The 14,341-nt window shown below is 44.8% G+C and overlaps 1 protein-coding gene across 1 annotated transcript in view; it reads right to left on the reverse strand.

The window, feature by feature from the left end:
• slc25a27 (solute carrier family 25 member 27) overlaps positions 1 to 14,098 on the reverse strand; it is a 29,855-nt gene extending 15,757 nt beyond the window's left edge. The window contains exons 1-4 of the mRNA XM_059645702.1: positions 13,871 to 14,098; positions 9,821 to 10,009; positions 6,464 to 6,548; positions 3,846 to 3,922 (exon numbers count right to left, since the gene is read on the reverse strand). Of these exons, the coding sequence (XP_059501685.1) occupies positions 3,846 to 3,922; positions 6,464 to 6,548; positions 9,821 to 10,009; positions 13,871 to 13,982 (463 nt within the window). The 5' untranslated portion in view covers positions 13,983 to 14,098. The remainder of the gene's footprint in view (positions 1 to 3,845; positions 3,923 to 6,463; positions 6,549 to 9,820; positions 10,010 to 13,870) is intronic.
• Between the last annotated feature and the right edge of the window lie 243 nt (positions 14,099 to 14,341).

The raw sequence follows: 14,341 nt of genomic DNA on the forward strand, positions 1-14,341 counted from the left end.
CCTGAAGGATGTTTGCTGCAGAGTGAAGTACACAGTTTTTGGTTCTGATTTTAAATATTCCAATTTCCTAAATATTAGTGACTCTTTTAAACAGCACTGGCTGAAAAGTGATAAAATTCATTATAACTGTGGATTACCAGCTAGCTGAACTGTATCAATATGGTTAGCTGTGTATCTATTAGTTTAGTAAACAGATGTACTTAACACTTGTACTTCCCTTTGAAACGATTGCTAAATTCACCTTCTTCAGACAAAGATCAAACTTCAACACGAAGTTTCATAATGACATTGTAATCATCAAGCCAATGTGATTAAATAAAAATTAGAATTTGCATTTATAGAACATAGAACATAGAACAGTACAGCACAGAACAGGCCCTTCAGCCCACAATGTTGTGCCGACCATTGATCCTCATGTATGCACCCTCAAATTTCTGTGACCATATGCATGTCCAGCAGTCTCTTAAATGACCCCAATGACCTTGCTTCCACAACTGCTGCTGGCAACGCATTCCATGCCCTCACAACTCTCTGCGTAAAGAACATGCCTCTGACATCCCCTCTATACTTTCCACCAACCAGCTTAAAACTATGACCCCTCGTGCTAGCCATTTCTGCCCTGGGAAATAGTCTCTGGCTATCAACTCTATCTATGCCTCTCATTATCTTGTATACCTCAATTAGGTCCCTTCTCCTCCTCCTTTTCTCCAATGAAAAGAGACCGAGCTCAGTCAACCTCTCTTCATAAGATAAGCCCTCCAGTCCAGGCAGCATCCTGGTAAACCTCCTCTGAACCCTCTCCAAAGCATCCACATCTTTCCTATCAGAGATAATGGGAACTGCAGATGCTGGAGATTCCAAGATAATAAAATGTGAGGCTGGATGAACACAGCAGGCCAAGCAGCATCTCAGGAGCACAAAAGCTGACGTTTCGGGCCTAGACCCTTCATCAGAGAGGGGGATGGGGGGAGGGAACTGGAATAAATAGGGAGAGAGGGGGAGGCGGACCGAAGATGGAGAGTAAAGAAGATAGGTGGAGAGGGTGTAGGTGGGGAGGTAGGGAGGGGATAGGTCAGTCCAGGGAAGACGGACAGGTCAAGGAGGTGGGATGAGGTTAGTAGGTAGCTGGGGGTGCGGCTTGGGGTGGGAGGAAGGGATGGGTGAGAGGAAGAACCGGTTAGGGAGGCAGAGACAGGTTGGACTGGTTTTGGGATGCAGTGGGTAGAGGGGAAGAGCTGGGCTGGTTGTGTGGTGCAGTGGGGGGAGGGGATGAACTGGGCTGGTTGAGGGATGCAGTGGGGGAAGGGGAGATGCAGTGGGGGAAGGGGAGTCCATCTTCCGCACCTACACAGGCCCCAAACCCCACCTCTTCCTCCGGTACATTGATGACTGTATCGGCGCCGCCTCTTGCTCCCCAGAGGAGCTCGAACAGTTCATCCACTTCACCAACACCTTCCACCCCAACCTTCAGTTCACCTGGGCCATCTCCAGCACATCCCTCACCTTCCTGGACCTCTCAGTCTCCATCTCAGGCAATCAGCTTGTAACTGATGTCCATTACAAGCCCACCGACTCCCACAGCTACCTAGAATACACCTCCTCCCACCCACCCTCCTGCAAAAATTCCATCCCCTATTCCCAATTCCTCCGCCTCCGCCGCATCTGCTCCCACGATAAGACATTCCACTCCCGCACATCCCAGATGTCCAAGTTCTTTAAGGACCGCAACTTCCCCCCCACGGTGATTGAGAACGCCCTTGACCGTGTCTCCCGCATTTCCCGCGACACATCCCTCACACCCCGCCCCCGCCACAACCGCCCCAAGAGGATCCCCCTCGTTCTCACACACCACCCTACCAACCTCCGGATACAACGCATCATCCTCCGACACTTCCGCCATTTACAATCCGACCCCACCACCCAAGACATTTTTCCATCCCCACCCCTGTCTGCTTTCCGGAGAGACCACTCTCTCCGTGACTCCCTTGTTCGCTCCACACTGCCCTCCAACCCCACCACACCCGGCACCTTCCCCTGCAACCGCAGGAAATGCTACACTTGTCCCCACACCTCCTCCCTCACCCCCATCCCAGGCCCCAAGATGACATTCCACATTAAGCAGAGGTTCACCTGCACATCTGCCAATGTGGTATACTGCATCCACTGTACCCGGTGCGGCTTTCTCTACATTGGGGAAACCAAGCGGAGGCTTGGGGACCGCTTTGCAGAACACCTCCGCTCAGTTCGCAACAAACAACTGCACCTCCCAGTCGCAAACCATTTCCACTCCCCCTCCCATTCTCTTGATGACATGTCCATCATGGGCCTCCTGCACTGCCACAATGATGCCACCCGAAGGTTGCAGGAACAGCAACTCATATTCCGCCTGGGAACCCTGCAGCCATATGGTATCAATGTGGACTTCACCAGTTTCAAAATCTCCCCTTCCCCCACTGCATCCCTCAACCAGCCCAGTTCATCCCCTCCCCCCACTGCACCACACAACCAGCCCAGCTCTTCCCCTCTACCCACTGCATCCCAAAACCAGTCCAACCTGTCTCTGCCTCCCTAACCGGTTCTTCCTCTCACCCATCCCTTCCTCCCACCCCAAGCCGCACCCCCAGCTACCTACTAACCTCATCCCACCTCCTTGACCTGTCCGTCTTCCCTGGACTGACCTATCCCCTCCCTACCTCCCCACCTACACCCTCTCCACCTATCTTCTTTACTCTCCATCTTCGGTCCGCCTCCCCCTCTCTCCCTATTTATTCCAGTTCCCTCCCCCCATCCCCCTCTCTGATGAAGGGTCTAGGCCCGAAACGTCAGCTTTTGTGCTCCTGAGATGCTGCTTGGCCTGCTGTGTTCATCCAGCCTCACATTTTATTATCCACATCTTTCCTATACTAGGGCGCCCAGAACTGGACGCAGTATTCCAAGTGCGGTCTAACCAAAGTTTTATAGAGCTGCAACAAGATCTCACGACTCTTAAACTCAATCCCCCTGTTAATGAAAGCCAAAACACCATATGCTTTCTTAACAACCCTGTCCACTTGGGTGGCCATTTTAAGGGATCTATGTATCTGCACACCAAGATCCCTCTGTTCCTCCACGCTGCCAAGAATCCTATCCTTAATCCTGTACTCAGCTTTCAAATTCGACCTTCCAAAATGCATCACCTCGCATTTATCCAGGTTGAACTCCATCTGCCACCTCTCAGCCCATCTCTGCATCCTGTCAATGTCCCGCTGCAGCCTACAACAGCCCTCTACACTGTCAACGACACCTCCGACCTTTGTGTCGTCTGCAAACTTGCTGACCCATCCTTCAATTCCCTCGTCCAAGTCATTAATAAAAATTACAAACAGTAGAGGCCCAAGGACAGAGCCCTGTGGAACTCCACTCACCACTGACTTCCAGGCAGAATATTTTCCTTCTACTACCACTCGCTGTCTTCTGTTGGCCAGCCAATTCTGTATCCAAGCAGCTAAGTTCCCCTGTATCCCATTCCTCCTGACCTTCTGAATGAGCCTACCATGGGGAACCTTATCAAATGTCAGACACAATTTCCCTTCTACAATGCCATGCTGACTATCCCTAATCATTCCTGCCTCTCCAAATACATATAAATCCTCCCTTTATGTAGTGCCTTTCATGACATCAGGGTGCCCTAAAGAGCTTTACAGCCAATTAAGTACTTGCAAGTTTAGTTCCTGTTGTAATGAAATAATTGCAGCAAACAATACATGCTTAACCCATTCTTTCAAGAGAGTTGACTAATGAACCAGATTTATAAGTTTAGATCGAGACAGATGAAGTTGTTTGTCTATTCCCACAGAATGCCTTACTTTTGTTTAACCACAATCGGAAGAGGCCATTGATTTGCATTTGAAAGCCACATCTTAACTGGCACACCCAACCCACCCTGCGGGCAAATGATCCAACATCTGCATTATTGTACTATTACCTTTATCTTTTGTTTTGAGGAGCAGGAAAGCTGATGTTTTGGGTCTGGACCCTTTTCTGAAGAAGGGTCCTGACTCAAAATGTTAACCTTCTTGCTCCTCTGATACTGCCTGACCTGCTGTATTCCTCCAGCTCCACACTGTGTTGCCTCCATTTATAAAATAGCTATTTTATACTATTAATTGACAATATTAAGAAAGTCAAAGTCTCTGATACACTTTATAAGCATTGCCCCAGATTTTGTCATACCAATGCACCAACAGTTTCTGTTGCTGGTTAATCATGTCTTTGTTTCAATTTTAAAAATTTCCTTTTCAATTATTCAATTTTTGCACTGATTGCTGAAAATGCGAGCTTAATGTTTCGGCCACGAGAGTCAGGCATTTGGAACACAAATGAACGGGACCGGGCGGGGGGGCGCGGAACGGGACCGGGGGGGGGAGGGGAAACAGGACCGGGCGGGCGGGCGGGCGGGGGGGGGGAACGGGACCGGGCGGGCGGGCGGGGGGGGGGGGGGGGGCGGCGGGACCGGGCGGGCGGGCGGGCGGGGGGGAGAAACGGGACCGGGCGGGCGGGGGGGGGGGGAACGGGACCGGGCGGGCGGGGGGGGGGGGGGAAACGGGACTGGGCGGGGGGGGGGGGAGGAGAACGGGACCGGGCGGGCGGGCGGGGGGAACGGGAACGGGCGGGGGGGGGACGGGACCGGGCGGGGGGGGGGGGGGGACGGGACCGGGCGGGGGGGAACGGGACCGGGCGGGGGGGGGGAACGGGACCGGGCGGGGGGGGGGGGGGGGTAACGGGACCGGGCGGGGGGGGGGGGGGGGGAAGCGGGAATGCGTATCTCAATCGCCTGAAAGATCAGGATATTAAGTGCTAAGAGTGAGAAGGAAGTGTAAATTACAGTGGGTGGATTCAATGTCAAAACAGACACGCAAAGAGCATTGAAGAGAAGTAATGTCGGGTTGAGAGAAAGAAGAGAGCCATCACATTTTCAAAATCTTCGGAATTAGTACCTGAAGGAATGCGGCCACTCGTTTGTAACAATTAATTTTCAATGTCAGGAGGGTGATTGGGACCAATAAACATGTCATTTGATTTAAAAAGCACTTATATTGGCATTTAACTTTGGAAAATAACTTTCAGAGACGCATTTAATGAATTAAGTCATTACTACTGTATTTACCATACAAATAAAGGCATTTAATACTTTCTCATGCTGAAACTGGCAGTGAAATGGTGATTACATGAAGCTAATGGAGAATGGGTGCATATCAGATAACAACATTTAGATATTGTACTTAACAGCACACCAGTCCTTCACTTAAATTTGTTATATTATTTGCACACAAATAACAGTAATGCCATTAGTTTTGTTATTTTTTACAACAAAATAATCAATATTTATATTGAAGTTTACCATTCCTCAGCACACAGGACTGAAATATCTTCTGAAATAAAGATTAGCACTTGATGCTCATTTTTCTACTTTATTCTTTCTTCTCATTCCATGATTAATACATACAGCCTTTCTCACTTTCATGCATACCTAAGCATTCCAGTTAGCACTGAACTGCCATGCAAATCCAGGATCTATAAAGGTCACCTCGCAACCTCCTACGGTCCAATGGAAAAAGTCTCAGTCTATCCACATAACTCAAAACCTCTAATCCTGGCAACACCCTCCTAAATCTTTTCTGAACTCTCTCCTATTTAATCATCTCCTTCCTTTAGCAGGGCAACCAGAACTGGACATAGTACTCCAAAAGTGGCTTCACCAACATCCTGTACATCCTCAACCTGATGTCCCAACTCCTATACTCAATGGTCTTAGCAATGAAGGCAAAATGTGCTAAACGTCTTCTTAACCACCCTGTTTACCTGTGATGTGACTTTCAAAGAACTACGTACCTGAACTCCTCAGTCTCTCTGTTCAACAACACTAATTAGGGCCCTACCATTAACTGTGTAAGTCCTTCCCTTTTATGTTTTATCAAAATGCAACACCCCACATTTATCTAAATTAAACTTCATCTGCCTCTCCTCAGTCCATTGACCCAAATGATCAAGATCTCTTCGTAATCTTAGATAACCTTCTTCACTGTTGACTATACCACCAATTTTGGTGTGATCTGCAAAATTACTAACAATGCCTCTTGAATTCTCATCCAAATCGTTTACATAAATTACAAAAACAGATCTAGCACCACTGCATGCAGAACACCTTTGGTCACAGGTCTCCACCACTGACTCCTACTGTCGAGCCAATTTTGTATCCAATTGGCAAGCTCTTCCTGAATCCCATGTGATCTAACTTTACTAATTAATTTACCACACAGAACCCTGCCAAGCTGCCTTGACTTTCATTATTTATTTAATATAGGTGTAAATAGCAAATACTTTTAAAATAAATTTAACAGATCATCTTTTAAATCAAATCTGTGCATGAAAATACAGAATAAAAGCTTTGTACATTATACTGCATTGTATTTATAGTATTTACCACAGTGGGAAATAGCCATCTTTGTCCTTGTGAAGCACAGAATCACGGAGTTGTTCGTAGGCAACCATCCGTACTCCTGAATACACTAGTACACATCATAAATAAAAGAAAGGGTATGCGTAAATAAGGGATACTTACAGAACATTAAAATCAAAATTAGATTGCAATAATCCACTCTTAACTTTCAGGTCTCTAGGCCTTTTCCCAGAACTCATAAAATATCCATCCCCAACAATAGTCTTCCTTCTTGTTGTGGTTCACTGGTTTACATGTGTCTTGCAGTCAAGAGGAAAGTTGATTGCTTGCTGCAAAGCCTGCATCAATTTTTCAACCAGCTGATTTCTTAAAAAAATCAGTCAATGTAGGCGTTGCTGGCTAACGTATATTGCCCATCCCCAGTTGTCCTTGGGAAGGTGGTGAACCACTGCAATCCATCTGGTGTAGGTACACCTACAATGCTGTTAGGAAGTGAGCTGCAGAATATTGACTTAGTGTATTTCCAAGACAGGTTGGTGAATGACTCAGAGGGGAACTTGCAGGTGATGGTGTTTCCATATACCTGCCGTACTTACCTTCTGGACGGAAGCGTCCACAGGTTTAGATGGCGCTATCTATGAGATTTAGTGAATTTCTACCATTTATCTTGTAAATGGTACATTACTGTAACTGAGCATTGGTGGAGGAAAGACTGAATGTTTGTGGATGTGGTGTCAATCAAGCCAGTTACTTGTCCTGGAAAGCGTCAGGCTTCCTGAATGTCATATAAGCTGCACTCACGCAGCTAAGTGGGGAGTATTTCATCAGACTCTTGACTTGTGCCTTTCACGTGCTGGGCACGCTTTGGGGTCTGTGACTCGTTTCAGGATGCTTAACCTCTGACCTGCTTTAGTAGCCACAGTATTTAAGTGGCTAGACAAGCTTAGCTTCCGGCCGATGTTAACCCCCGGATACTGATAGTGGGGGAATTCAGTTATAATAATGCCACTGAACATCAAGGGGCAAAGGTTAAATTCTCCTTTGTTGGAGATGATCATTGTCTGGCACGAATGTCATGCAGTCATAGAGCTGTACAGCAAGGAAACACTCTTTGGTCCAAGCCAACCAGATATCCTAAATTAATATAATCCCAATTGCTAGCATTTGGCCCATATCTCTCTAAACACTTCCTACTAATATACCCATGCAGATGCCTGTTAAATGTGGTAATTTTTTTAGCCTCCACCATTTCCTCTAGCATCTCATTCTATACACGCATCACCCTCTGTGTGAAAATGTTGCCCCTTAGATCCTTTTTAACTCTTTCCCCTCTCACCTTAAACATATTCCCTCTAGTTCTGAATCTCTCGCCCTGCGGAAAATACCTTGGCTATTCATCCTATCTATGCCCCTTATAATTTTATACATGTCTACGAGGTCATCGCCCAGTCTATTCAGCCTCTCCCTGTAGCTCAAACCTTCCAAACCTGGCAACATCCTTGTAAATCTTTTCTGAACCCTTTCAAATTTCACAACATCCTTCCTATAGCAGGGAGACCAGAATTGAACGTATTATTCCAAAAGCAGTTTAACCAATGTCCTGTACAGCCACAACACGACATCCCAACTCCTGTACTCAAAACACTGAACAATAAAGGCAAGAACACCAAATGCCTTCTTCACTATACTGTCTATCTGCAACTCCACTTTCAAGGAACAATGAACCTACACTCCAAGGTCTCTTTGTTCAGCACCACTCACCAGGACCTCACCATTAAGTGTACAAGTCCCGCTCTGATTTTCCTTCCCAAAATGCAGCACCTCATATCTAAAATAAACTCCATGTGCCACTCCTCAGCCCGCTGGCCCATCCTATCAAGGTCCCATCGTACTCTGAGGTAACCTTCTTTGCTGTCTACCTGACCTCCAATTTTGGGGTCACGTGCAAACTTACTAATCATACCTCATATGTTCATATCCAAATAATTTACATAAATGACAAAAAGCAGTGGGCCCAGCACCGACCCTTGCAGCACACCGCTGGTCACAGGCCTCCAGTCTGAAAAGCAACCCTTCACCATCACCCTCTGTCTCCTACCTTGGAGCCAGTTCTGTATCCACCTGGCTAGTTCTCCGTGTATTCCATGTGATCTAACCATGTTAACTAGTCTAGCACACGGAACTTTGTTGAACATCTTACTCAAGTCCACACAGATCATGTCCACTGCTCTGCCTTCATCAATCCACTTTGTTACTTCTTCAAAAAACACAATCAAATTAATGAGACACAATTTCCCACACACAAAGCCGCGTTGACTATTCCTAATCAGTCCTTGCCTTTCCAAATACATGCAAGTTCTTTCCCTTAGGATCCCTTCCAACAACTTATCCACCACCAATATCAGGCTCACTGGCCTACAGCTCCCTGGCTTTTCCTTACCACTTTCATTAAATAGGGGCACCACGTTAGCCAACCCTCTAGTCTTCTGGCACCTCACCTATGGCTATCGATGATACAAATATCTCAGCAAGGGGCCCAGCAATCACTTCCCTAGCTTCCCACAGAGTTCTAGGGTACACCTCATCAGGTTGCAGGGATTTATTTACCTTTATGTGTTTTAAGACATCCAGGATCCCCTTCTCTGTAATACGGACATTTTTCAAGATGTATCTATTTATAGCACAAATTGTCTAGCGTCCATGTCATTTGCAACGTTTTGCTCCAAACTTGAATAATAACCAGAACTTACTGCATCTGGACATGGACTGATCAGCTGTCATAAGACATCGAATAGAGAATACCTTATTTCTTCCTTAGGAGATCTCTAGTCTGCATTTCGTACCATCCCACAGCAAGGGCAGCAATGTTCCCATATGTAATTCTGTTTGAAAGGTTATTTTTGAGTAACCTCAGGGAAATTTTGAACAGTGTTGTATTGAAACCCTAATTTTCAGGTAGCTTTTATCATTTTTGGATTCCTCACAAACATTTAAAATTGTGCTTTCCCAAAAGTGTCTAAAACCAAGTCATTAAGTAAATCAGAATGATCCTGCATGACATAGCCACTAGTTAAGCTGACTTTCAAAAAGCAATTTAGGCTTAATATCATATTGTACCGCCATGCATAATAAAAACATCCACAGGTACAGCAGAAGTGAATATTCTACTCAAAATCTATAGAACCAAAAGGAAGTGCTGAAAACAGAAATTGCTGGAAAAGCTCAGCAGGTCTGACAGTATTTGTGCTGTGAAAGAGGGTTAATGTTTTGAGTCCAGTGACTCTTCTTCAGAACAGTGATTAGGAGCACAAATAGTGCAACAGTGAAGTAATGATTACAATATATCAGGAAATTTTAAAAAATTATGCTAAATCTAATTACCAATATGTCTGCAGATGGCAGGAGTAACGCCCTGCCAGAGTTTGAACAGGCCCTCTTCTTTCACTATTCCAGCTGCTGTTTGGATCATCCCCCGATAAGGTTTTACTGTTTTACTACCTCTAAACTGATGGGGAACTGATTCTCCTTGAATCTGAAGTCTTGTTTTAGTTAAATCAAATGGAAAGGTCACTAAGAACAAAGAAACAAATTAAAAACCAATCAATCAATCAGTCAGTCATCAGTCAAGTAAGAAGCAAGGCAAATACATTTGAAACATAAGCAGAGAATAGTGGAGAAACACAGCTGGCATTGCAGCATCTGTAGAAAGAAAATGGAGTTAACACTGAGTCCGGTGACCCTTCTGTTATTTATTTGTTAACATCATGCAAAATGACATATGGCAGAACTGATCCTATCTATATCCTGTGATGGAGGAAGTTCTGGGCCTGGAATTTTGCTGGGAATGTTGCAGCATTTTTAGTTCCTTTTCCCGAGATTGCATAGTATTAGACAGCAATAATTGCCCAAATAAATTGAGAATACCCCCGGACATACTCTTTGCCTGTGCTTGATGGAGACAGGATGATAACAGTTTTAGTTTCATCTTTAAAAATTGTCACTGTTGTGAAATTGTATTTTTACATCACTAATCTTAATAAAAGTCAATTTAAAACCAACTATCACAGCTGTAAACTAAGTTGTTTCTAAAATGCAAAACATATTTGTTTGTAAAAAAAATCTAGTCATTGCCGATTAACAACCTCTCAGTTGTGCTGATACTAATCTATTTGGTTTCATTAAATGTCACCATTATAAATATGCAAATAAAATTTGTCTGATTGCTTATGTAGTACATAACAAATTCAAATCGCAAAAAATCTTCCAAACAATAGTAGCTTTGAGAATACAGTTATGTAAGGTTGCACTTCAACTGTAATCCATTAATTGTATGCAATAGGACACAATATCATTAGTATTTTTTCTGGTTTCTGCTAAGACACATTTTTCTTTCCTATCACTATCCAGGGCTTCTTCAATCACACTGACCATGAAATACAGGATCAGACGTAGGCCATTTGGCCCATCTGGTCTCATCCACCATTCAACGAGATCATGGCTGATCCGATCATCCTCAACTCCACTTTCCTGCATTTTCCCCATAACCCTTAATTCCTTTAAGATTAAAAGCTTGTCTATCTCAGCCTTGACTATATTTGATGACTGACCCTCTATATCCCTCTGTGGTAAATAATTCCACAGATGTACTATCTTCAGAAAAAAAATTCCTCTTCATCTCTGTCCTAACTGGCCGACATCTTATTCTGACATTATGCCCTCTGGTCCCAAACTCTCCCACAACGGAAAACAACATCTCCACATCTACCCTGTCAATCCCCTTGAGAATCATATACGTTTCAATAAAGGTCTCCTCTCATTCTTCTAAATTTCACTGAGCAGCCACAACCGTTTCAGTCTCTCTTCTTAAGATGGTATCTCCACACCCGGGATCAGTCTAGTGAACCTACTGTGAACTGCCTCCAATGCCAGAATATTTCCTTAGATAAGAGAACCAAAACTGTTCAGCTATCTTGCTGACGCATGACTAGTTCTTGCTGTAGTTTTAGCAAGACTTCCTTTTTTAAAAAGCACTCTATTCCCTTTGAAAAAAAAGGCAACATTCCATTTGCCTTCCTTTTAACCTGCTGAATGTAAATGCAAATTTTCTTTCTCTGCACATTTTTTCTATTAACAATAAAATTTGTACTTCTATAACAACTTTACATTTGCTAATGCAAATCTCCAGAGCTAGACTAGATACCCTATCCTTGACTGAAATAAAGGTGATCAGTAAAGATATTAAAGTTCAAAAATATATGAGATGTTGCACAACTTTTGAATGCCCCAAATGCAGCTCACTAAGCAGCTTTTTGGAGAATGCTTTCCAAGTTTCCATTGCATCTCATCTTTCTCCATTTCTGCAATCTTCCATTATACTCCAGTATTCACCATATGTTCTCTGTTCCAACCTCTTTGCACCCAACATTCAACTTCATAGGGCTTCAGAGCTCTCAGCCTACTTTCTTCATATTTGCTCTGCTTTATAAATCACAATGTTCCATTGTGACATGTAACTGGCTCTCCACACTGTAACAATATTGATATTTTTGGTCTCTTTCTTTGAGAAAGAGATTCAAAGCGTGACATTAAAGTAACTCATTTTTTTCCTGCACTTGTTTTATATTTGAGGATGTCTCTCTACTTGTTTTATCTAAATCTTTACATAAACATAGTTTCCATTCTTGACCGCTCCACACTCTCTGCATGTTAGTATTTACAAATTTGACAAGTTTACGATTAGTCACTGTATCAAGATTTCTAATACAGTGAACAAAAGGATCACAAGTAATGATCTTGCTTATTCATTTCAGATTTGTAAATCGCTACATTTTTCATATCCTTGTTTTCCTTTGCATTTCCTTTTTGTAGTTTTATTATAAATGTCTATAGGCATTAACAAAAAGCTTATTCCAAAAATATAAAAGTACATAAATTAGATCCTAGTATTCACACTTAATGTTTCCAAAGATATGTATAGAGCAGAAAATTCCCTCTGAATCGACAATGGCAATTTCTCATTTTAGCAGTGCTCTCCTTCAGATTACATGGTTTCCATGATTCTATCAAATTTTGCTGCTGACATTAAAGATAAAGTTGCTATAGTCCTACCATACCATTGGGCTATTCTCTCAGCAGAGAGATGACTGGTGGTGGTTGAACTTGAGGGTCACTCATGTCTCAGACATAAGAGCTTGAGGAAGAGTCCTTCATGGTAATCTTGGCCAGTGCAGAAGTTAAACGCAAACAATTGGCATCACTCTGCACCGCAAACCAGCCAACAGATCTAACCAATCCCTCAGATGGCAATAATAGGCAAGGTGTGGAGCTGGATGAACACAGCAGGCCAAGCAGCATCAGAGGAGCAGGAAAGCTTGACATTTCCGGCCTACACCCTTCTTCAGAAATGGGGGAGGGGAAGAGAGTTCTGAAATAAATAGGGAGAGAGGGGGAGGTGCATAGAAGGTGGATAGAGGAGAAGATACGTGGAGAGGAGACAGACTGGTCAAAGAGGCGGGGGATGGAGCCAGTAAACGTGAGAGTACGTGCAGAGTTAGGGAGGAGATAGGTCTGTCCAGGGAGGACAGACAGGTCAAGGAGGCAGGATGAGGTTAATAGGTAGGAGATGAGTTGAGGCTTGGGGTGAGGATAGGTGGGAGGAAAGACAGGTTAGGGAGGCGGGAACGAGCTGGGCTTGGTTTGGGATGCAGTAGGGGGAACAGGAGATTTTGAAGCTTGTGAAGTTGGGGGGGGGGGGAAGGAATAGATAGCTTCAAAATCCTCCCTCCCCCTACCACATCCAAAACCAGTTCATCCCCACCTCCCTAACCTGTCCTTCCTCTCACCTATCCCCTCCTCCCACCAAAAGCCACACTCCCATCTCCTACCTACCAACTTCATCCCAGCTCCTTAACCTTTCTGTCCTCCCTGGACAGACCTATCTCCTCCCTACCTCCCCTCTCTCCCTATTTATTTCAGAACCCCCTTCCCCTCCCCCATTTCTGAAGAAGGGTCTAGGTTCGAAATGTCAGCTTTCCTGCTCCGTTCATTTAGCTCTTGCACCTTGTCATCTCAGATTCTCCAGTTCCTGCTATCTCTGTCAATAACAAGCTTTGTGAGGAAATTGGCAATGCCGCACGTTGGCTTGCTCCAATGGCTCTCGATCAAATACACACTCTGGCGGTAACTAAATGCAGTGCAAGTTTGTCCTCTCTGAAGAAGGGTCTAGGCCCGAAACATCAGCTTTCCCGCTCCTCTATGCTGCTTGGCCTGTTGTGTTCATCCAGCTCTACACCTTGTTATCCCCTTCCCCCTGGCCTGGGGTAGTTTCTGTGTATTTCGGGGTGGGATAAAACCTGCAAAGTCAATTGTTTTTTTTCTGGTTGTAAATTAAAACGGGGGGGGGGGGGGGGGTGTGTGTGTGTACCCAAGCACCTGTTTCAGCCACAGTCGCAGCGCAGGCGGTCAGCCCGAATTTGACGGGCAGATAGTACATGTTCCGGTCAGGGCGCTGCTCAGTCTCGCCGGTCTCCCCACTCATTGCCATCAGTGAGCCGCATACAGCTTAGAAACAACTGAAATACATGACAGCGCCGTCTGAGAAACAACTACAAAAAAATAACTCCCGACTGAAGTTGCAAAATAACTCTCTCATGACACCCGAGCCCCTAGCGGTCGCAATGCTCTCAAGATCAAACCAAACCATTGCTGAGGTGTGCAGAGCCTTGAGCTTGCACTGTGCTCTCTTCACACACACTGCAGGCTCCAACAGCGCTATCACCACTTGCTGTTAAAGAAACACTTCCCCAGCTCCCATTGCAAGAAGACAGGGTCAAAACAAAACAGCAGCTTTTCCGTCTCTCTCAAAAACACCAGGGAAGAACTAGGAACTAACTGTAAAGAAAA

Source organism: Stegostoma tigrinum, chromosome 4 (assembly GCF_030684315.1).
Source record: "Stegostoma tigrinum isolate sSteTig4 chromosome 4, sSteTig4.hap1, whole genome shotgun sequence".
NCBI classification, from domain to species: Eukaryota; Metazoa; Chordata; class Chondrichthyes; order Orectolobiformes; family Stegostomatidae; genus Stegostoma; species Stegostoma tigrinum.